Source organism: Phyllostomus discolor, chromosome 10 (assembly GCF_004126475.2).
Source record: "Phyllostomus discolor isolate MPI-MPIP mPhyDis1 chromosome 10, mPhyDis1.pri.v3, whole genome shotgun sequence".
Lineage (NCBI taxonomy): Eukaryota > Metazoa > Chordata > Mammalia > Chiroptera > Phyllostomidae > Phyllostomus > Phyllostomus discolor.
The window spans coordinates 5,981,735-6,006,804 of NC_040912.2; the positions used below are offsets into that span (position 1 = coordinate 5,981,735).

Here is a 25,070-nt window from a genome sequence, read left to right on the forward strand (position 1 = left end):
AATGACTTGGTAAAGAGTTTTCTGGAACCCCGTGGAGATTAGATAAAGGCCAGAAAAACAGCCTTTAGTTCTCATCTTCAAAACAGAAAATCACTTTTAAAAAAGCAGAACTCACCCTGGCTGGCCTGGCTCAGTGGACTGAGCACGGGCTGCAAACCAAAGTGTCGCAAGTTCGATTACCAGTCAGGGTACATGCCTGGGTTGCAGGCCATGACCCCCAGCAACTGCACATTGATGTTTCTCTCTCTCTCTTTCTCCCTCCCTTCCCTCTCTAAAAATAAATAAATATAAATATAAAAAATGCAGAAATCACCCCAGGCGGGAAGTGCAAACACACCTTGAAACTCTGGAGAGAACAGCCACGTGGTGCACAGCCTGTAAAGATGAGGTGGTTTGTTCAGGCACCTGTTTTTTTCTTATCGGGTTTAAAATCCAGCCACGCTGACTGCCCACTATGGTGTTGCTCCTTTTTGGCACACCAAGTGAAAGTCCTGGAGAAAGCTTGGCCCCTTGAGGAAGAATAGTCCTCCTTCTCTGCAGGAAATAACTGGGTGACCAGACTCTCCAGCAACAAAACAAGGAGCCCAACCTCCCCATAGAAAGCTATTTAGAGCAAAACTATAACTCCTGAATGTAACAAATTATAATTTCTACAGTTCCTGGGCGTTGCTGATCCAGTTGTGACTGGGCTGTGTGTTTGTGGTTTCGTTCTATTGTGTTTTTTTTTTCTGCAGCTTAATTGTTTAGCTTTGCCAGAATGAAAGAGGAAGTGCCTGCTAAACACCCCCAAGATGGTTCCGCCAGCCTGGGGGTTCCTGAGGTTTCCGGCCTCTGCCTTCAGCCAGCAAGCCCACATACGCGCCTTTCCACCAGCTGCGCAACTTGGGTCTTTCCTTTCTCGGCAGCTTTTGTCTCCGAACAACCGCCTGGGAGAGACCCCTGTAGCTCTTCCCAGCGCCTAGGTGGCTCTCTCTCGGGGACCTAGAGTAGTGACAAGTGACTCTGTGAGTGTTTCTGTGTCTTTACTCGCTTCACACTTATTGAAAAGCGTGCAAGAGGGTGTCGGAGGACGGAAGAGAAGAGGAGAGAGACTACGGGACTCTGCAGCCGCGGCTCCAGGACACCACGGCCCCCGGAGGCTGCCGCAGCCCTGCTGGTCCCCCGGGCGCACAGCTCCGCCATGCAGTGCCCCTGGAAAGGCCTTTGGGCAGCTCCTGTGCTCCTTCTCCTGCCCTCGCTCGCCTTGGCCTCTGCAACCTACGGTGACCTGCCTGGCACCAGGGCCTCAAAGGGCCACACCTGTGTAGGTATGTACACATTTTGCATATTTTTAAGTGGACATGACATTGTGATTAAATAACCTTGCTTGCATAGCCTGTCACCTATTAAATGACATCAGGAGCTGCTAAGATTCCAAGGAAGATTCCTCACGGGCATGGAGGGACTTTGGGTCTGAGAGTGTGTGTTCACACTCCACACGCGTGTGTGCGCAGGGAAGCGCCGTGTACAGTTGCTAGTTTGCATTAGCTATAAAAGTCTCCCACTGCCGTGGTGACTGGATTCCCTCCCCCACAGCCCCAGATAGACAGCTACAAAAGCCCGGCATGCTGACACCCTTTCAGAAGACAGCATCGCACCGCAGAAAGAAGGGGGGCTTTGAACTCCGACAGACACACCTGAGCTCGACTGCTGCCCACCCCTCCCGCTCTGCTCCACCCCTCACTGTCTGTGAAACCTTGTGGGAGTTCCCTACCCACCCCCCACAACTCTGTGCTGTTACTGATAAAACACAGTCCCCTCCTCACAGGGAGGCGGTGAGAACTGGGACTGGGCAGGTACATTCAGAGCATTTGCTCCCACTAAAGGCTCAACCGCCTCAGTTTCCTTCTTTCTCCTGGGGAGCCCAGAGCTGCCGGTAATAGGACGGTCACCTGGAAACATCGAACAGTGACTGAGATACAGCTCCTTTGTCTTTCTTGAAGTCCTTTATTTCCAAGTTGTTGGGTTTTGAGGAGGGCTGCATTTGAGGAAGAATAAAAGTAGGATAAGTCCTTTGAAATTCACATCATTCCTGTAGCTTCCAAACCAGTGGCAGGCCCTTTCATGGGTCAGTGCTGGGAGCCAAGGGGACTTGGAAACCTTGGCAGCAACTAATCCAATGAGCTACTCAGAAAAAGAACCCAAAGTGTAAGTACGATGGCCATATCTTACAAAGAGAAAATCTAGACCCAGGTTCTGACACTTAATAAATTACTTCTGGAGACGGTACAGAAAAAAATCTAAATTAGTTCTATTTCCTAAAAAGCCATGACCTTGGGTTATTATACGGCACATCTGTCCAGAAAAAGTCCAACCATTGTTAACATAATGAGAATGGTCTGTGCCACATCGATGTGACCTGACAGCCAAGGAGAGTGGACTGGAGTGCGCATGTGTGAACAATGATGATTTCACCGTACTAGTCAGTGGGGGCAGTAGATGTGGTTGGGTGAGCATGTGCACTGTGTGGCCATCACATGCAAAATGACTGAGCAAGTGGAGAAATTAATCTGCATCAAATATTGCGATAAGCTTGAACATTCTTCCGTGGAAACTATTCCGATGATTCAAAAGGCCACAGCTATGGGCAACTGGTGATTGGCAGCTTCGTCACAACAACATACCCACTCATGTATCACATCTCATGCGGAGTTTTTTAAGAAACTTCAAACCACCCACGTGGCTCAGCCCCCCTACAGCCTAAATTTGGCACCCTGTGACTTCTGCCTTTTCCCAAAACTAAAACCACCTTTGAAAGGGAAGAGATTTCAGACCATTGATGAGATTCAGGAAAATACAGTGGGGCAGCTGATGGCAATTAGGAGAGCTGTGTGAGGTCCCAAGGTGCCTACTCTGAAGGGGACTGAGGCATCATTGTCCTGTGTACAGTGTTTCTTATATCTTCTTCAATAAATGTCTCTATTTTTCATAATACATGGCTGGATGCCTTCTGGACAGGGGTATGTTTGTGAACACACATATGTTTGTGAACACACATATAATTCCAAAGTCTCCTTTTAAATTAAAACCTTCAGACCACAGATTCCCTGTGAACCCATGCTCCACAGTCCCGGGAGTAAAGGTGTGCGACCCCCCGGGACCACGATGAGGAGGTCATCCTCACCCACTGTGTGGTTCTCTCAAATAAGTACTTACCATCATTTCATTTGCTCAAAACAAAACCCTAAAACCTGTCTAACAAAAATACACTCGATGAAAGGCTTAAGTGAAATAAGCTCTGCTTCTAGGATGGTTGCAAATCCAGTGTTTAGATCTAGGCAAGGTGTCTGAGATACTGGGCCTCCGACGCTTTCAAACAGACAGGAGATCATAACGCATCCCCTCCCGGCCCCATCCCCAGTGAGGCTCAGAGAGCTCACGGGAGCTGCCGAGGGGTCCAGGAGGGGGTTGTCCTGGGTGTCTATTGCTGCACATCAAATTAAAACATAACCATGTTGCTACACTATCGTTTTCTGGGTTGAGACCTTTTCAGAGCCTGGCTGGTGATTCTTCCGCTCCATGGAAGGTTGGCTGAGGTCACTAAGTGGTACCCAGAAGGAAGATGGGTGGGTCTGGAATGATCCGAGACAGCCTCACTCACATGTCTGGTGCTTTGTGGGAGGGGGGTGGGTAGCAGGCTGGCTCCGCTGGGACTGTCCATCAGAGTTTTTACACTTGGCCTCTCAAGCAGGGCAGTCTCGGGAAAGTAGGACTTCTTACGTGGCAGCTCAGGGACCCCAGAAAGAGAGAGTTCCAGAAGACAGGAGCCAGAAGCTTCCAGTCTGTCAAGGAGTGGGTCTGGAGACTGGGACAGTGTCCCTTCATGTTCTATCAGTCAACGCAGGCCCAGGTCCCCCCAGTCGGAATCCAGGAGAGCAGACACAGACCTCTCCTTCTGATGGGGACTGCCAAGCAATTTGTGCCTATCTCTGCTAGCCACACGAGTTCACTCTGATTGCCCATTAAAATACTCCATGACCCAAGAGCTTGGAGAGTCCGTTGCTGATTAGGTTAGGTGACATTTAACACCCATCTACCCACCAACTCGCAACTTCTAGCTAACCCTGCGGGGATGACTTATTTTCCTGTTATCATCATAACGAGAAAGGACACCAGGGGAGTCCACAGGGTGACCCACATTCACCGAGCGCTGGCCGTGGGCTGAGCCAGCGGCTGCAGGCACCCCAGATCGGTGTCTTCCTGTCTGTGGGCGGTTCCCTGGGAAACACACCCAGCAATGTGAGTGCACGGAGTTCACCGAGGAGGCTGCCCGGGAAAACACCCGTGGGAGGGTGAAGAAGGCAACCGCTGTGGGCCAGACAAGGCAAGCTGCGGTGCGGCTACAACAAAGGATTCATCAATCTCATGGAACTCTCTAGAATTAAAATGGCTCTTCAGAGTTGTCCTGAGGTGGGTCCAGGCCTTGGAGCTCCCACACGGAACAGTGGCAGGATGTGAGCTGACCCCAGTGGGAGGGGTCTCTCTGGTGGAGGCGATGCCCGGAGAGGGCTCCCGTGTGACTGCTCAGCACCCCCCACGCTCCTTGTGTATCTGCTCACTGCTGACAGACCTCTGGGTAGTTCCCATTTCTTGGCTATTGTGAGTGATTCTGCTATGAACATGCATGTACAAGGTCATGCGTGGACATGTGTTTTTACTTCTGTTATGCATATACCTAGCAGTGGAATTTCTGCATCATGTGGTAACTCCATGTTAACGTCTTGGGGAACTGCCAGACTGCTCGATAGAGCAGTTAATATCCATCTAACTTGCCATTATCCACCTTGTTTTATTACAGAATCCTAGTGGGTATGGGTGTGGAGTGGTATTGTGTCTAGCTTGCATTTCTCAAAATAGGGGCCGCGTGTACAACTTTGAAGAAGTGCCTAATCAAGTCCTTTGCCCATTTGGTTTTTTAAATTGGTCTTTTACTGTTGGATTGTAAAAATTCCTTATATAATCTTGATGATATTCTTAAAGTCCAGTTTATCCATATTTTCTTTTGTCTTTTGCGATTTCTGTGTCCTATCTAAATCCTAAGTTTAAAAAAAAAATTGTTGCCCCTGTTGTCTTGCTGTCGTCTTACGCCCACTTTCTTGTCTCATTTCCCAGACACTGGGTCACCAGCCACCATTTTGCTTACCAAGGCCATGGCTTCTAACATTGCAAGTAGCAAGAATAAACATACACTAGACTCAAAGCTAAAAAAAAAAAAAGGAAACTTTCTTAGGAGATGAATTTTACAACCAAAAGGCAGAGAAACACAGTCAAGGCCTAAACAATGAGTCTGGAGACCAAAAATAATGACTGCCGGGAGCTCAGGAAATCCCTCTCCTGCCCTCACGGTGCTGCCCCATCTCCCTCCCTCCAGACCAGCTGGTTTTCTGTCCGAGGGCCTCTGAGTAAGGGCTGTCTCTCACAGGCCAGACTGTGCAAGTCCCAGCTCAGTTCTCACAGAGGAGAATGCTCTCTGCTTGCCAACCCCCTTCCCAGCAGAGAGGATCTGGGTTGGCGTTCGGCCACCGGGGAAGAGGCAGGTGGGAGTGAAGACAACTCACAGCAGAGGCGTGGCTGCCGCGGTCGTAACTGAAGGGCCAGATGTCACAAAAGGGGAAATTGTTGGGACTGGAGATGCTCCGAAAGGAGCCACACAGATACTACTGAGCGACAGAACCAACATCCCACCACAGACAACCCAGCTCCAGGCCCATGGGGAGCCTTTGCCGTGGGAACCCAACAGTAGACCTAGAGGACGTGACCTTGAACCTAGTCCAGCCTCAGAACTCAGCTGTGCAAACCCCAGTGGCCCCTTTTCAGTTTACCACGATGTGTTTGCACTGAACTGTACATCCCATTTGCTTACTAAGCAAACATAATCCAACCGGGCCTCTTTCTGCCACTCTTCAAATGTTACAGAATCAATAACGAGCAATGTTTATTTTTTGCAAAACATCATTTTCTTTACATGGGTGATTTAGGGCCAATGCAATCCCTATGTTCCAAAGTCATTGACATTTAAATTAATTCGCCGAGTTTATTTTTTCATTGTTTATTTTTTTTAGCACTATTTGATGCTCAGGAAGCCTTACAAAAGGTTAAAGAAAAACACAGTTTCCCCCCTCCCTTATTTTGGTTACATATACAAAATGCCTTCAGACTCAGTTAAAACCCTTTCTTCCCAACCCCTGACCCCTACATAAAGCAGTCAGAGATAACGTCATAGTTTGAATTTTAAAAAAAGAAAAGGAGGTGGTCCTATGGTTTCAAGCCAATGTGGACAGTAGGATGGCAACGCCACTGGCCAAAACAAAAAGGACTGAGATGCAGGCAGAAGAGAAGGTTGGAAACGTGCAATCACCGTTCACGCACACAGAACTCTCATTCTCTCCATTTCTCTGTAGCTGAGCACTCGGTCATTAGCCGCCTCGCCTTCTGACAGGCGACATTCATCATCTCGCCACTTACTGTCTAAGGCCTGCCGTTGCTGTTGAGGTTTCTATGGAGGACAGTTTTCATAGCTTAAATGAAATAACTCTGCAGGTCCAACATGCGGCAGAAATATATTTGAAGTGTGCATCAAGAGAAAGAATTTACTTAAAATATTGTACAAGCAAAAAGGTATTGAAAAGAGCAATGGTTCAGCTTTCCAATTTTTTCTGAGTCTATTAGGTTTTAACAAGGTCTCTCCAAGAGAAATTGTAATAGACGTAATTAGCAGATAAGTCTTAGCAAAACTTTTTTTAATATTTTCCAGAAACTGAGAAAGTGACTAGGTAACAAATGTTTTTGCGAATCAGGCAGTTTCTAGCGCTTTGCTTTCAGCACACTTGAAGGGGGGCTTAATAGAGTTGTCAAGTGATGGAGCATTTGAAATAATTTTTAACGATAGATCACCTAAGATTTCTGACGTTTAACTGAGGAGTTAATGAATTAAATGACACTGTTATATCAAAAGCACTTTCATTCCCATTTACTTATTTAAGTAGGTATGTGGTTTTTGGCACTTACTTTTTAAAATGAAAAATAGGAACAGACACGGTATTGAACCTTGTCACTTTACATGATGAAGTAGTATTTTTCCATGGATGTAGGTATGCATTAAAAAGGCCCAGCTATCTCATTAACAGATGCACTTTCAATAAAAATTGACCTTTAATCTGGCCAAGATGGAGGCGTAGGTAGATACACTGTGCCTCCTCGCACAACCCAAAAAAGGACAACACATTTAAAAACAATAAACAACCAGAAGTGACAGAAAATCGAATTGTGTGGAAGTCCAGCAACCAAGGAGTGAAAGAAGAAACATTCATCCAGACCGGTAGGAGGGGCAGAGACGGGCAGCTGGGCAGAGAGGACCCGCAGCAAGGCGGCAGCTGGAGGACCAGGTGGGCAAGGCAGCAGCTGGCGGAGCAGACAGTCCCACATTTGCATGCGGATGAACCAGGAGGAACAAACGTGAAGCGAGTCAGACCCTGCAGCCCAGGGTTCCAGCGAAGGGAAATAAAGCCTCAAAACCTCTGACTGAAAACACCTGTGGGGGTTGCAGTGTCGGAAGAAACTCCCAGCCTCACTGGAGAGTGATTGGAGAGACCCACAGGGCCCCAGAACATACACAAACCCACCCACCCAGGAGTCAGCACCAGAAGGGCCCAATTTGCTGTGGGTATCAGAGGAAGTGACTGAAAGCCCACCGAGAGCTGAGCAAGCAGCACTGTTCCCTCTCAGATCCCTCCCCCACATACAGCACAACACAGCAACATGGGCTGCCCAGCCCTGGGGAACACCTAAGGTTCCACCCCTTATACGTAACAGGTGCACCAAGACAAAAAAAATATATGGCCCAACTGAAAAAACAGATCAAAGCTCCAGAAAAAAATATAATAAGTGATGGAGAGATAGACAACCTATCAGATGCACAGTTCAAAACACCAGTAATCAGGATGCTCACAGAATTGGTTGAATTTGGTCACAAAATAGAGGAAAAAGTGAAGGCTATGAAAAGTGAAATAAAGGAAAATGTACAGGGAACCAACAGTGACGGGAAGGAAACAAGGACTCAAATCAATGGTTTGGACCAGAAGGAAGAAAAAAAACATTCAACCAGAACAGAATGAAGAGATAAGAATTCAAAAAAATGAGGAGAGGCTTGGGAACCTCCAGGACAACTTTAAATGTTCCAATATCCAAATCATAAGGGTACCAGAAGGGGAAGAAGAAGAGCAAGAAATTGAAAACTTATTTGAAAACATAATGAAGAAGAACTTCCCCAATCTGGCAAAGGAAATAGACTTCCAGAAAGTCCAGGAAGCTCAGAGGGTCCCAAAGAAGTTGGACCCAAGGAGGCACACACTAAGGCAGATCATAATTACATTAGCCAAGATTAAAGATAAGGGGAGAATCTTAAAAGCAGCAAGGGAAAAGGAGACAGTTACCTACAAACAAGTGCCCATAAGACTGTCAGCTGATACCTCTAAAGAAACCTGGCAGGCAAGAACAGGCTGAAAAGAAGTATTCCAAGTCATGAAAGGCAAGGACCTCCATCCAAGATTACTCTATCCAGCAAAACTACCATTTAGAATGCAAGAGCAGATAAAGTGCTTCCCAGATAAGGTCAAGTTAGAGGAGTTCATCATCACCAAGCCCTTATTATATGAATGTTAAAGGGACTTATCTAAGAAAAAAAAGATAAAAAACACAAATAGTAAACTGACAACAAACTCACAAGCAACAACAATCGAACCTAAAAGAATAAAAACAAAACCAAAAATGAACTAAGCAACTAGAACAGGAACAGAATCACAGAAATGGAGATCACCTGGAGGGTTATCAGTGGGGAGGGGGTGGGGGAATGGAGAAAAGTACAGGGAATAAGTAGCATAGATGGTAGGTAGAAAATAGACAGGGGGAGGTTAAGAATAGTACAGGAAATGTAGAAGCCAAAGAACTTTTATGTACAACCCATGGACATGAACTAAGGGGTGGGAAGATGCAGGTGGGAAGGGGTGTGCAGGGGGGAGGGGAATAAAGGGGGAAAATGGGACAACTGTAATAGCATAATGAATAAAATATATTTTTAAAATGGCAAAAAAAAGAGTGTAAAAGAGTCTCATTACCAAAATTTTGGCTATATACTAATACACGGAAAAATCTGAAAGTAATAATTTATAAGTAAATTATAAATAATTTATAAGTAAATTATAAATAATTTAATTATTCTAATTTTAAAAAATGGACCTTTACTATTTAGGAATTGTTTATCAAATTGGCAATGCATAATGTTTAAATAAGTTAATTTTATTAATAAAGGAAACTCTATCCAGAAGAATGTTTTAATATTTAGATATTATATTAACAGGAAATTAAAATTTTTACTTAAATTTTATTTTTAATGTTAAGAAGTATAATAGTATAGTCAATAAAATACTTTCAATCATAAAAGTATATTACATTGGGATAAAATTCAATAATTGAAGAAAATGCCAGGAAGTAGACTTTTCATTGAAATACAAATTCAAGAACAGGAATTACCAACATAAATTTCTCACTGTGAGAGAAGAGTTTAATCATATATTTTAACTGGATAGGAATAAGTATAAATCACTACAGTATTTCAATTTCTCTGGATACACAGAGAAGATTAATGTATTATTTCTATTGCAAGACTTACCATCTTCCTGGATTTATACCGTTTGCAGCCATTGAAATGTGGAAGGGGCACATAGCTTTTCTAATTTTTTTAGCAGGTACAAAGCAAAATGTTCGCAAACCAGCGGTCTGCACTCCAGACTCGACAGCGTGAAACCGGTGCTCTGCGGTCCGACCTTCAAGGCCCCTCAGGATCTAGCTCCTTCCCCCTCCCTCCTTCTCCTCCTCTCTCCCACAGACCCGGGCTGTGGCCTTGGCCAGCTGTCCTCTTTCTCAGCTGCAAGTCTTTAAAAAATGCCACTGCTCTCTTCCAAAAGGCCTTTCCCACCTCTTTCTGTCACAGGAGGCCCTCCCATTCCTCCCCACTCAGCCCCTCCGGCAGACCGTCCCGGGGGCCCCCAGGGCCAGGTGCAGTTTCTTCCTGCCCTGGGGTCCCAGGTCACCAACAGGTCCCTGTGCCCCAGCAGCACAGGGTGGGTGCAGTGACCCAGCTGTTCTTCTAGTCGTCAGTCTTTCCTGCAGGTCTGTGGCATCTCTTATTCCCCTTGGCCTCCTCAGGCGTCCGAGCACATAGTAGGTGCTCATCAGTATGTGTTGAATGAATCACAGGATGGAATGGCCTCTGGCGTCCTCACTCTCGGGGCTTTATTATTAATGTTGTATGTATGCATTTCTAAGGCAGCCACGCCCACCATCCTGCACCTGCCAGCCCAGCCTGCTCGCTCCTCTCACCGCCCTTGCCTGGGCCCCGGAGTGCCTGCAGCCCTGTTCTCGCCAGCACATGTCCGATCCGGCGGCGCCTCTCCGTGTGCCCGTGTCCCCAGGGGAGCCGGCAGCTGGGAACTCGCTGAGCGTTTTCTCACAGAAATGATGTTCCCGGGGGTGGCGGGGCCAGGCTGCAGAGCCTAATTTCTCTAAACGTCTTGAAGATACTAGATGCCTGCAATTAAAAAAAAGAATTCAATGACAGTAAAGCCACAACAATGTTAGTATTACATGTGTTTTAAAAGATAAGTTCATGAGTTTCTAATTTTAAAGAGTGATTTGGAGAACATGTCTTTGCCGGACAGGGCACTCAGCAGGTGGGATAGAAACGAGCAGTCGTTGAACACCTGCTCGGTGCCGGGAGCAGGGGCGGGGCTGTGGCGCGCACACCTGGGCTGCGTGCCCCCCACCTCTGGCCTAGTCCCCGCAGCTGAGGGGAGGAGGGAAGGCTGGCGCTGGAGTCGTTCTAGGTGGTGACTTTCATACTTGGCTTACTCCCTTTTCTTCTCACCAACATAAAAGAGGCCTGGATGATGCTCGTTGGTTAGAATGACAAAATGTAAAACCCTGTAAGGAACTCAGGGACACAGGCAACCGTGTGTTGATTGTGGGGGTGGGGGTGGTGGATGGAAGTAGGAGGAGGCCTGGGGTGGGGGGACAAATGGTAGTGGAAGAAATACAGTAAAAATGAATTATTAGCAATCAAAACTCATATCCTCTGCCCCTACCCGAGCAGGGAAACCCCAGAACAGACTCTAGGTGTCTGTGAAGGGGCACTGGGGAGGGGACATACTGGACTAACCCGTGCTGGTCCAGCAGGGATGCGGGGACCCAGATGCAGGTGCGGCGTGACTCCCAAGCCTGCGCCCTGCCCCTCCCCAGGCCCCAAGCTGAACCACAAAGGCCGTTCTGCTTCTCCCTGGCCTTCACATGCCTTCTCGTCCCCTCATTCACAGACCCTCCCTCTCAGGCCAGCCAGCACGACCGATTCCAAATCCGTCCGCTTACCTCTGCCCCACAGCCACACATTACTATAGTCGAGCCACCATCCTCTTCGTCCAGGACCAAAATCGTCTCCTGATGTAGCTCCCACTTTCCCCTCTAAGCTCCGTGCTCACCTGACGGCGGGCATGATGTTTACGAGACCCAGGTCAGGTAGAAGCAGCCCCTCCACCGAACCACCCAGGACACCCCACTGCTTCTGGGGTGACCTCTTCTGTCACCTCCGAAGGCCAGGCCCTGGCCCCCACCTAGCCCTGCACCTCACATCCCGCCACTGGGTTCTGGCACCAGGCTCGCTTCCTCACGCGGCACTGACTCCCCCTTCTACCAAGCCCGCCCCAGTGTCTCACTCTGCTTTCTCCTTGCCATTGTGTTAGCCATTTTGGGGGGTGCATTTCTGGGAGAAGCCTTCTCTATCAGCTTAAGCTAAGAAAGTTTATAGCAACCCATCCTCTTTACCCCGTTCTTTTTTTAAATCCTCACCCAAGGTCGTGTTTATAGATTTTAGAGAGAAAGGAAGGGAGAGGGGGAGAGAGAGAAACATCGATGTGAAAGAGAAATATCTATTGGTTGTCTCCCCCGTACATGCCCTGACCAGGGATTGAACCCACACCCTAGGTGTGTGCCCTGATTGGGGATCAAACCCACGACCTGGGTATGTGCCCTGACCAGGGATCGAACCCTCATCTTGTTGGTGTACAAGATTGACTATTCCAACCAACTGAGCCACTGGCCAGGGTCACCAGGTTCCTTTTCCTCAAAGCACCTACAATTACGTATAATAATTGCTTACTTACCATCCCACTTCCCTAATAAAATAGAATCTCTAAGAAGGCAGGACCCACATCAGCTTGTTCTCAGCCTATGCCCAGAGCCCAGCACAGTGCCAGCGTCTGGGAGGGACCCCCTCCACACGACACCGTGCTCCTTCCCCAGCTGCCTCGCACCCAAACTCTCGGAGCCTCCGTTTGCTGGTCTGGAAAATGAGAGCAATTATGCCTCCATCTTTGCGAAGTTGGAATGAGATGGTAATGCATGCAAAACGCTTTGAAAACTGTGAAGCACACGCTAGCCATGTGATGAACCACGTGTGCTCCCACTCGAGGTCAAAAAGGAAGTGCAGTCACACCCAGCCTGGCTCTCCTGGCTGCCAGGGGCTGTCAAGGCTTTTCAACCAACCTCGGGCTTCAGACCAATGGGGGCTCTAATAGGCCGCTCTGCGCAGTTGGCTGCATTTCCAGCCGGCACAGTCACGGTTATAACCACAGTTCCAAGAGCTCCGTTTCACTTCACAGGGGTTCCGTGGCACCGTCTGCAAACTACCCGAGCTGTGCGACCACGGCAGATCTCGGTAGCAGGTGCTTTTATTCGGGCCCATTTGCTTCTTCTCCCACAATGTCAGGGTGTCAGTACCTGTTATACTCATTATTTCCAGGTGCCAGGCGAAAAGAGATTTGCGTGACCACTGAGCAGAAAGCATGGCTCTCCCCTGCTGTCACCCCTCCCTGAATGAACAGTCGCTTGGACAAACTCGCTTTAGCAGCGCCAGGCCTTTTTCCAGCAGCCGGAGAACAGCCTGTAATGGGGAAATTACTCTGCCCATGCATCTCGCCAAGGGAAAACATTCTTTAACTTGTCAAGACAGTGCGGCCTCTTAGAAGAAGCAATAGCAAAGTCAATTTCTCCATTCTTGCCGCTAAGGGACTCGGGACGTACCTCACTGTAGAACCAAAATTAACAGCCCAGCGGGAAGAGGGGTGGAGCCCACTGGGAATGGGCAGGGACAGGTGAGAGAGAGAGCGCAAATCCAAGCTGAGCCCAGTCTGGGTGCTTACCTATTTCCAGCCCCGTCACCTGCTTTTCCTCGGGGCCCTTTTGGGCATAAAATCTGTTCATTAGGCAGAGTAATAATAATGCCAACAGTCATCCGATCCTCAGAGAGAGACTTTTCTATTTCGCTCCTTTTTATCTGTCTAATGATTTCCAACTTTAGCCAGCACTACGGAGGAGCCCAGGAAAGCCATAAGAACACTTGGTGGGATCGTTCTGAGTGAAAGAAAAGCCTAAATCTTTGAGTACAGAGTAGAGGTTGGTCTTGAGCAACACAATGCTCATCCAATTCCCCCTTCCAAGATGTGGACAGGGACAAAAATATACGTGTGCTGGAGGTGAATTTGCAGGGGAAGGGAATGGTGTGCAAGGCGTGGGATCCCTGGGGCCCCCGAGAATGGAGCCTCCTTAAAGAAAATTCCAAGGAGAGTGTTCTTATCCTCCAAGTCCATCCAGTCCTTCCTCCCCACTGAACCAACGGTGGATTTCCCAGGCTTGCACCTCACCGAGTCTATTATGCCACTCATTGTTAGAAATTGTTGTTTTTGGTACCCATGAGAAAGAAAACTTGCTACTAATGAAACTGTGGAGACCGTGGAGAAAGACCCCAGGCTCCTCCGGGCCACCAGTCTTGTTTCTTTTGTGGGATGCCTTTTCTCCGACTTGCTCTGCCTTCGATGTCCTTCAAGTCCCATCTCACCCAACATTTGACCATTACTTGCTATCGTCCGTCCAGTTCATGTAAGTTTGGAATCTACACGGTGAGCTCGCTGTGGACAGGGCTCCCATTCAGTCCATCGGGGGTCCGTCAGCGCCCCGCACAGCTTCCGGCCAGGGACGGGTGCTCCGTCACTCTGCGTTGAATGTGCACGTCCTTTGTTAAAGCCAGTCTCCAAGGCTTCCCCGATGCCTGGGAAATACATGTGTGGCTTTTGCCTCGATGAAAAGGAAAAGACAGCAACTGGCAGAATTTCCCAGCGACATATCTAGCCTTCCATAGGTTTTCTTTTTTAATTGATTTGAGAAAGAGAAAGAGACGGGCATATTGGGACAACCTTCTAACCCACTGAGCGACCTGGCCAGGGAGCCTTCCACAGGTTTTTCTTCTCATGCGTGTCTCCGTAAACAGGTGATCCTAGACCTGGCTGGTGTGGTTCAGTGGATTGAGTGCCAGCCTGCGAACCAAAGGTTGCCTGTTCGATTCCCAGTCAGAGCACATGCCTGGGTTGTGGGCCAGGTCCCCAGTAGGGGTGCGTGCAAGAGACAACCACACACTGATGTTTCTCTCCCTCTCTTTCTCCGTCTCTTTCCCTCTCTCTAAAAATAAATAAATGCTGTTTTAAAAAAGAGACACAGTCCCACTCTCCACAGGGAGAGAGGCTATGTCCAGGACTGTCATCCTCTCACTCATACCGCCTCAGTGAGCGTTGTGCTGAGCTCAGGGACCAAGCTCAGGCAGAGCTAAGCCCTAGAGCGGATGAGGAAGTCACTGACTTTTGCCCTCCAGGAGGGCAAGGTCTGCAAGGGAGCACGCCAGAGTAGCTCTTAGCACCAGTCCTGGGGGGTGAGGGCGAAACGCTGGGCAATGGAGGAGGCGATGAGGATCCACTGGAGTTTGAGGAGGACCTTGAATGACCAGGCAAAGGCAGGGAGGGTCAAAACTAGCACACGAAAACATACAGAGGCGTTCAGCAGGTTGGGCAGGAATACCATGAGGTCCCTCCAGTGTATGGGGCTCTTCTGAGTGGCGTAACATTGGCTTAATTTTGGTCTTCCACACATGTGTCATCTCAAAGACCTGTTGGTTAGGGGAAACTGAGGCAGCACAACACTCCACAATTGTCTCTCTCTGTGCTCCTTTGTCCCTTCGTCTGAACAGGAAAATGCCATCAAGTCTGTATTCAGCCCAGGAGGCTCCCCGACCCTGTTCATTTGAAAACTAGTTAATCCGACTCATGTGTCCGGAACGATCCGGGCACACCCTGAATGCCTCCGTCCTGGCTCAGCCACATCAGTCACCCAGGCTACTTGTCATTTGCCTCCTCCCTTTGAGGCGCGTGCTGATGATGCTCTGACCACTGAAAAACCGCAAGCACACCAGGTCTGGAGTAATCGTGGTCTTCCACCCGTTTTAAGAAGGCGTGGAAAATCATAAAAGCCACAGCCTAGGCCTCAGGCAGGATTCGCAGGGGAATCTCCTCTGCGTGGTGTCTGCGCCAGGGTCTCCAGTTTTTATGCTCACATCCCCACTCTGCCGTGCTCCAAGTCCGTGCCGGGCGTCCCAGGGCTGCAGCCCACCGACGAGACCCATGAGAAGCCCGGTGTCTGTGCAAGGATCTCAACCCCGTCCCCCGACGTGTTCTGTGGACCCTGAGTGGCACATCGGGCCGTTTGCTGCAGATGCATGCAGGACAGGGCCCTGCTTGCTTCACCCCAGAGTGCACGGGGGAGCCGCATCCTGTAATGAGACTGGAACAGAGAGTCAACGGGCGCTGCTGCTGGTGAGCCAGCTGAGCCAGGACTCGGCAGCAGGTGCACCTGTGAGCCCACGCCTGGGGAGGACCCCCCCCCCCCCCCCCCCGCCCCACCACCGACCGGGAAACGTCGCTCAGGTGGCTGCTGCTCCGTTAGCTCCCTGCAAGTCTGCAAACATCTGTGGCCCGCCCCCCACCACTGCTCCGAAGCTGGCCCTGTGCCCGGCACTCCGAGTGAGAGGAAGACCCATGCCCACCCTCCAGGGACTGAGGGTCTAACTCTAAACTCTGAGACATGAACTCCCACAAGGGGAGGCAAATGGCTCTAAGCACTCCGTTTGTAAGGGACTGAGCCAGAATTAGGGTCCAAGTTGCTGTGTCTATTTCAAAATGAACCCTCCCCCTTTTCTACCATACCCTCCCCCCCCGCAAACTCTTATCACACTGCAGTATAATTATTGATAATTGTTTCTCAGCCGCTGTTGAAATGCGTTTAGTTCCTCCTAACTTAACAGGCAATTAGCAGAGACACAAGTCAGGCTGTGGAAGTGTATTATCAGCATGGAAAATAGTCACATATATTAAATACACTTTGTGTATTTAAAATAAAAGTAAAATTGTTTATCTCTGGATGACTGGAGTGATAGTGTCTTTTTTATGCTGCTCTATATTTTTAATGTTCTAAAATGAGATTGCATTGCATCTATAATTTTTAATTATTTTTAAAATAAAATAAAATATATGTGGAAAGCGCTTTCTAGACCATAAAGTGCCAGAAGTATCAGCTACAAAATTCAATGCAAGGCGATAAACCCCTCGATGCGTGGATTAGGTCAAAAGCACGTCTCACCGCCTTGACAGTTGATGGTGACAGATGCCCCAGCAAGGAGCTGCTCTCGGAGCCAGCAGGTGGTGGTTGCCAGGGTCGCACCACCCCGACTGGCTGGGCCCAGCTCTGCCCAGCCTCCCCGAGAACCCAAAACACTGGCGGCCACGGCCCGTCGGATGCTGCTGTGTCCAGGAAGGTGCGAGCCTCCCAGCCTCTGCCGGCAAGCCTCATTGCACGGAAGGTTTTCTCCCTTTCTGCCTGGCCTTGCCCAGTGGTGCTATTCACATCTGGTACCTGCCACTTCCGCAAGGAGTCCTGGTGGAAATGTGGCTTTCATTACACCTTGCATGTGAATGTGGGTCCCCAGCTCCGTGAGCAGATGGGTAATAGCGAGCTGACTGCTAAGCCAGGCACCCCAGAACTTTATCTCAGATTCAAGCTTCGTTCACCTCTTTGGAGATCAGCCTCGCTACTAAGTGCGCTTCTTCTTATCTCAGAGAGGCCAGCGGCTCCCCGCGCAGACGTACTGGTGTCTGACTGACCGACCCTTGGCAGAGAGTAAGAGTCACCTCCCTTTGGGGTCCCCAGCATTTCCGGAGATTAAGGCTCGTGATGACCCTTCTAGGAGTCTCAACCTAGCAATTCTGGGCCTTTACACTATCGTAGATCAAGGTTGCCGAAGGCATGTATTTCTAACTTATCACGGTTCCTTCTAGACACTCATTATATGAGTGCATGCCTTCAGCAGTTGCTCTGCAGCACTGAGGTCAAATAATGCTTTACAATGGCTTTAATGATTTTAAAGGCACTTCAGCTGCCCTGTAGTCCTCCCAGCAGCCCTGTGGGAAACATATTATTATATATTCGCAGTGAGGGACCCAAAGTGTAGCAAGGCTGGATGGCAAGTCCAAGATTCAAGTGCAAGACTCAATTTTGCACGGTCTCCTTTAAATGACATTTCTCTCTCCCGCATGATCAAAACAGAAAGCGGACATAAAGCAAGACTCATTGACTCCCCCAAGGTCACAGAGCTCACAGGTGGCAAACCTGGGCTGACAATCCGTCTCCTGACCCCAGACCCACGATCTTACACGCTGCGCATTTCACTACAGATCGCGGCGAATTATGCCCACGGCAGAGTTTCGAAGGTGAATGGCAGACAAAAGCCCTCTGTTTAGGAAAGGCTGGGATGCACCCATTTCCCCTTTCCTTCCCAGGGCTGTCCGGCACGGTTCCCGCGCGACACTGCTGACGCGGTCTTCTGCCCTGCAGGGTGTGTGGCGGCGGTGTCGGTGATTGAACAGCTGGCCCAAGTTCACAACTCCTCGGTCCAGGCCTCCATGGAGAGACTGTGCAGCTACCTGCCCGGTAAGGACGGGAGGGGCCACGTGTTGGGTGGGGCAGCTCCCTCTCTTTCTCGCTCGGTGAGTCACCCTGAGCAAGTTTACAACCGGCCGTCCTTGTGGAGGGGCGTCTGACTGTGTTATTTCTACAAATTGGTATTCTGTCGGGCTCCTAGAAATTAAAACAAATGCAAGAAAATCCCTGCGGGCCAGGCTTCTCCTCTGCCATTCCTCTCCCACCACGGCAGAATAATTGGCCAGTCATGGTCATCACGATCAAAGATGAACGATTTTAATAATTTATGCTCATTTGACCCCATGCACCGACCCAACATGAAGCTTTTGGCTGAGAATACAACTGACTCTCCAAACTCCAAATGGGAAATAACCAAAGCAACCTGGGAACGTTCCACTGATTTGAACGGGATCTCGGTCAAATCCTTCTGTGTTCTGCAAAAGAAGGGGCCGGTTGCGGGTTTAAACAAGTCATGCTTTGTGGTTCAATCTCAGCAGAAAGAAATGTCTTCTGTCCCTTAAGGATACTGCTAGGTGACTAGTCACAATGAATACATTTCCACGGGGGTCCGATGGTCATTTATTCAACAGTAAGGAACTAACTCATCGAGGATGCCACTCTGTTTTTTCTAAGTAGGGCTGTTGGGCTAAAGTCGGCTGTGTCTTTGATGCGCAGCTCATGCTGTGCTGACAGCACAAGCGCTTTCAGAGAATGTAGTACATGCAGCTACCAAGCCAATTTTTTTATTTTGCACTTTATTTTTTTTCTTTTGATTTAATCTTTTTGTATTTTTTCCACAAAGCCGATTTTTTTAATTCAAAAATAAAGACTGGGAGAGGGTACTATGCAAACACATGTTTACCAAATCCCAGATTCCCCATTGCCAAGATGTGGACATATTTACAATCAGTCCTTCTTTTGTGGAGTTAGGATGACCTTCAAATGCCCTTCGGTTTCCCCGACTGCCAGTTCCATTTTCCTACCTCTCTACAGAGACCCACACTCATGACTTAATGGGTCCTTATTCTTACCAAGCCTTATACTTTCACAGCCACTTGTGTGACCCCACACCAATGTACACTGTTGTTCTGTGGTTGGTTGGTTCTTTTAACCTTTTCTTGGTGAACCAAATGTAGACAATGACCACGAATAAATGAACACCTTCAGCACCTTGTAAACATAGCTCAGGTCAAGAAGGAACACAGAGGTAGCCCCTCTAGAAGGCCTGTCCACACACCACACCCCTCCTAAGTCCCCCATCCGCCAAGAAGGACCATGTCTTGGGTTTTGCTACAATCATGTCTTGCATGGTGCTATAGCGTTATCACCCAAGGGGACATCCCCAGACACCACCGTCTTGACCAGCTTTAAAATTTTTGCCCGCTATTTTCATCCACAACTTGCCTCTCCATCCCTTCCTCTTCTTTGTAATTCAGCTGTGGAACGTGTCCTGAGGAGTTTCCCTGGATTCCCCTGGGTGCGTCCCTGTGGTATAATTGAGCACACTTCTCTGTGCTCCATGGTCCCCGAAAACTGGCAGCTGTGTCCAGCGGCTCGGTCAGACCCCAGCGTGATTTTTTGGCGAGACTTAATGTGCTGGCATTTTCTTTCTTTAGAAGGCCCTCACAAGTGCTTTTCTTTTTTCTCTTTTTGCGATGTGAACGGTTGTTGGTGCTCAATGACCAGACCCATAGTTTGCAGGGGGTTGCAAAGTGGGTCCCTTAACCTGTCGTTTGTATTTCATTTAGTAATTGAAATATACAGAGTTCAGCAAAAATAACAACCCCCTTTTTTATTATAAATTCTTTTATGACAAAACTCTTATTACAAAATCAAAAGCGTGTAATTCTGTAACATAACAATATCACTCAAGCACACTATACGACGTTTCCGGTGAAGTGTTCAAATTGCTGTCCATCTCGTGGGAGACACCCACGTGCCCTACCCACCACACTCAAGCAGGCCTCACTTCTGTCGGACCCGTATTTAGAGACAGTGCCTGTCCTCACCATCATTTTATAGACGTTTTCCCCAAAGTCCCTGATGGTACTGCTCACACTAGAAAAAGATAAACACTTAATTCTTTTGCTCTATTTGCCAGTTTTCAAATAATCCATTGCCTTTCTATTATCATCCCGAAGTAGTCAATTAGCTTTCTTTAAAATGTCATTATGAACTCAAGCCCTGGCTGGCGTAGCTCAGTGGATTGAGTGCGGGCTGTGAACCAAAGTGTCGCAGGTTCAATTCCCAGTCAGGGTACATGCCTGAGTTGCAGGCCATGACCCCCAGCAACCGCACATTGATGTTTCTCGCTCTCTCTCCTCTCTCTTCTCCCTCCCTTCCCTCTCTAAAATAAATAAATAAAATCTTTTAAAAAAAATGCCATTGTGAACTCATGAATTTGTACATATTTGATGAGTTTCAGTCTATTTCAATTATTACCTTGCTGAAGTTCAAACTGTCCCAACTTTGACCAGTGGAAACTTCTATTTGGCTCCTGGGTCCTCTGACATGACCCTAAGTAACCACCACTGACGGCTTTGTCCCTGAGTGGTGTGACCAGGTGTCCCAAACCTGTCTCACACTTTTCCAGCCCAGGTTTGAAATCAGTCATTTGCTTCAGAAGCCCCAGTTGCTTTGGGAGGGAAAATATTTTAAAACCACAGTCTGGATGCATAGGGACACTCATTGCTATTGAGTTGATCATTCTTTCTAAGCCTCTGCAGTAGGCACTGATACAAATACACACACACACACATCCATTTACATATATAATTTTAAAATAATATATCTAATGAGTTCATATTGACATTTTAAGGGCTACAGGATTTCTTTTCTTCATCTCTTCTCTCCGTAGCTGTCACCTGCTTCTTTCCACACTCTCGGTCCTGGTTCTCAAGGACAAAGGGATCGATAGTTAAAAGAGCCCATAATGATTCACCTACCTGTCCCTCTCTGCACACAGAGCAGCTTCAGCATATCAGTTCTAATACGGCTACCATTAATATGTTTTACGATCATCGAGAGCAGTTAAAATGGTTTTTTGCCTGCGCTTTTCCCATTCTCATTTAATCGCCGCACTATGTTATCTGAGGATCCCGCCGTCACGTACGAGACCCGCTCCCCTCCCCCTCTCCTTTCATGTTCGTCCCACGCGGCCCTGAGATGGATGTTCACCATCATCCCTTACGAGGATGTTGGTCTCGCTGAGTTGCTGTCTCCAGCTCATTCCTCAGGAGGGCTCTTGGGAAATATTCTCTGAATTTCTTGCATGTTTCATAACACACTGTCTGTGCCCTTTATACCGAAAGTCAGTGTTTTTCTGGATATAAAAATCCTTGGCCCGCAATTTCTTTCCCTGAGTAGCTGAAATATGCTATTAAAAAGCCTAATGATAATCTAGTTTTCTTTTTCATACAAGTCTATTTTTGCCTAGAAGTTCAAAGGATTTTTTTTCTTTCTCCTGTAAGATGTAGCCATCTAACTAGAATAGGTCTCGGGGTTCTTTGTTGCACACGGATGCTCTGAGGATGCACTGTGCTCTCACAATAGGGGCTTTCAAGCACATTACTTGCAATTTTAGGGAAGTTTTTAGTATTTGTTCAGTTGCCTTCATTTGGTTTTCTTCTTCAGGGATTTCTATTATTCATACTTTGAATCTTCTTTGCCTACCTTCAATATTTTGCCTCTCTCTTGAAGACCTTTTATCTCTTTATTTTATATCTTAATTTGTTCCCTCCTTTTCACCTTTCTATTTCTCTTAAGACATTAGCCTTTTCTTCCTTTTCTCTTTGGTTCATCCTCATTTTTTTAATAATCTTGTCTCTTCCCTGAGTTCTTTTATCCCGTATCTGCGTTTTTATGATTTTCATTTCTGTTGTTCTTTCACGTCTTACATCTTTTTACTAAACGCTTCTTAGCGCATTTTGAAATATTATGTTTTGTTTTAATCCCTTTTTGGCATGGCTTTCTGGCATGCTTTTGCTATCTGTAGGAATTTTGTTCTATTCCTTACTCTTTTTTTTTCCTTATAATAACTTCGTATGGGAGTTGACCTAGATACATTTCTGTTGCTCATTCTGTATGAGACTAGTTTCCTAAAACTCTTAGAAAAGGAAGTGGCTCAGGGTAGCTTTTCTAAATTCACGGAGCTCCTGCTTCTGTTGCTTCTGCACAGTTTGAAAAGAAGGGGGCGGTGGCTCTCTGAGATTGTCTGAATCCACTCCTCCGCCCACGTTTTTTTTTTTTATTTCTCTTTACATTGCTTCTGTCCTGTTCAGTGCTGACCCCAAGCCCAGCAGTTTCCGCCCACTGGGGTCCCTCTCCTACAGAGGAGGCCCGGTGGGTCAGTCCCGGACTGGGTCGGCCAGGCCGCGCTCGCTCTTTCGTGCTTCTCACCTGGAGCTCTGGACTCACCTGTCACTGCAACAGGCAAAGCCCCTCCGGTCCCAGCTGCTGCTCTTCAGCTGGCCCGCCGTGCTTTCCAGCGGACACCTCGGAGTTACCTGGGGGTTCTCCTACCCTTGGGTCTATCTGAGTTACCTGGGGGTTCTCCTACCATTGGGTTTATCTGACACCCACTGCTTCTCTCTACTCTCTGCACAGACACTGATAACGCACAAGGCATGTATGTGGCTGTGGGTAGTCTTACCTTGCCTAGTCATAGTGTGGGGCAAGGGGCCAAGATGGTACCCTGAACACCAGCAATCTTGGTTTGGGTTGCTTTACATGGGAGGGGGGAGGGGGGAAGAGAGAGAGAGACAGACAGAGATTTGGTAGAGATTCAAAGAATTCCAAAACTCTACTGCCTCTACCATCATCTTTCTAGAACCGTCCCTTGTGGGGGCCTCAGGTTCACATCGACGTCAGCTGTACGCACTGCCCTGTAACCCCCGCGTTCACGCCACAGGATGTTTGAGGGCTCTGCACACTGAGATGTGCAGAGCTGGGTCAGGCCTCTTCGTTACTCTATAGTTCTTCACCATATAAATATTCTGCGTCGTATTCATCCATCTTCCTGTTACTGGACATCCACGACCTATCACAAACCGTCCTTTATACGTTCACACCTCTGAGGGAGAGAGAACGGGGGGAATATTATGCAGAGCAGTCTTCCTTACCGAGACTTGTTTTGATCGGTTGTCGTTTCCGTGTGACAAACCACACTGACAGATGATACCATTTGTACCTTGCGTTTCGTTTTCTCTTTTCTTGGCACAGTGGTGTGGTCCAAAAATTGAAAGGCTGAGTAATAATCTTATTTCCTAAATTATCCCATCCTAAAATACTCGCAAACACAGGCAGCCCAAACCAAGATCGCCGGCATTCAAGGGGCCGTCTCAGCCCCCTCTGACTCACAGCAGGAAATCTCAGCATCTGCGGAGGTACGAAGAAGGCTGGAAGCCAGTTCTGGAAAAATGGAAGCTCGTATTTCATCGGGAAAGCAAAGTGGGCATTTTGGTTTGCAGAGGTCAGTCACCTTCGGAGTGTGGAGGAATTTCAAAGGATTAAGGAGTCTGTCACTGGGGTTACTGGCATTGTAATAATTAACATTCCTCCCCTGGATGGTCATAAGGTACTCAGTTCAGGCGAAAGGCTCTTTCTCATGGCAGAACAGACATAAAGGCAGGTGGGATGACTGTTTCCTTTTTATGAGGGTGTTAAACCGTGCACGGAATGGTCACGTGAGTTATCAGACGACAAAGACTGTCTCTAGCTAAGGCTGCCTCGAGAAAATGATCATCCTGGGCCGCAGTGCCACCTGCTCCCTGCATTGCCTTCTGTCTGGTGAGCTGGGAGAATGGGAGTCGGAGGACATGAAACCGTGCGCATTAACACAGTTGTTATTATCTCTAATGTTTGAAGCCATATCACTTGCATCACCACAGCTAATCAAGCACAGAAACATCACCTCGGCGAGAAGGCACAGAAGGGCTCTCCCTGAGAACCACAGCTCGGTACATCAGCCAGCCTTTCTTCCCTGTGTGTGCCGGGAAGAGAGTTTTTCTGAACTGTGCAAAGCATTTCTGACCTTCAGCTCACCCCACTGCGTTTGCCTCTGGCTCTCATTAGTAAACACCTTGGAAGGAGCTCAGACTCCTTAACGCAAAAAATGATTAATGGAATCATGCTCACTAGGGGTCAGAGGACTCACATGCCCTGAGCGTCTTGCTAGAACTTCACCTTCTCGGGTCAGCTATGCAGAAACCTTATCTCTGTATGGTAATACGGTGGTGAAAAAACTCACGCGGACTTCCAGGGAGCAAGGCAGCTCTCCTCTCGTTCTGTGGGCTCTGGAAATCTACTGTTGCCTAGAATGAACTGGGGAGGGTGAAAGCTGGTTTCCTGTCGTGAGTACGCAAAAAGTTTACTCTTGTGTCCTTATTTATTATTATATCATGTTCCATGCAGACAACTGTGAGCCTCCCTCTGCCCACCCACGTACAGCCACGAAGCGGCTCTGTGTTCAGTTCATCCCACTGTGTTTCAAATTTCTCATCAGTGGCTACTGTGTGTCAGTCCCTGCCACACCTGAGGTAGAGGAGGCACCAAATAAAACACCCCGAGTACGTTGAAATGCACACGACAAATCGCATGGGCGCTGAGGTAGAGGAGGCACCAATAAAACACCCGACGTAAATGCACACGACAATCGCATGGGCTTTTGCAGTAAAAGATTTTAAACTCTTACTAACCTCTTACTCTGTCTGGGGTGTGGGCAGGTCATCAGCCCCCTAAACCTCGGTGCCCGTTTGTACAAAATGAGGTGAAAATGACCACGCTCTCCAGAGGGTCTTGGGAGGCAGAAGTACTGGCCAACATGAAGGTGACTTAGAATCCGGAATGTTCTATGTTTCATTTGCACACACCCCCACCCAGTGGATACCCTAAGGTAGGATGACTAAGCAATTACTCTTTTTCTAACCCTTCTTTGCCCTTGGCAGTGGCCACTCTTTTTTTCAATGCTGTTCCACATCTTCGCTATGCTTTGGAAATCACATGCTCTTGTGCCTTCCTGGGCACAGGCACAACTTAGCCGTGTCCATTTTATGTCACCTAGGTTGCTGGCAAGATGTTAGTGCCAGTCTTTTCTTCAGGGGTGTCGGTGACGGTGCCACCTGATCGTG

At 48.1% G+C, this 25,070-nt stretch overlaps 1 protein-coding gene across 1 annotated transcript in view; it reads left to right on the plus strand.

Moving 5' to 3' along the window:
• Positions 1 to 801: 801 nt before the first annotated feature.
• AOAH (acyloxyacyl hydrolase) overlaps positions 802 to 25,070 on the plus strand; it is a 126,413-nt gene continuing 102,144 nt past the window's right edge. The window contains exons 1-2 of the mRNA XM_036010406.1: positions 802 to 1,307; positions 17,857 to 17,952. Coding sequence (XP_035866299.1) covers positions 1,181 to 1,307; positions 17,857 to 17,952 — 223 coding nt within the window. The 5' untranslated portion in view covers positions 802 to 1,180. The remainder of the gene's footprint in view (positions 1,308 to 17,856; positions 17,953 to 25,070) is intronic.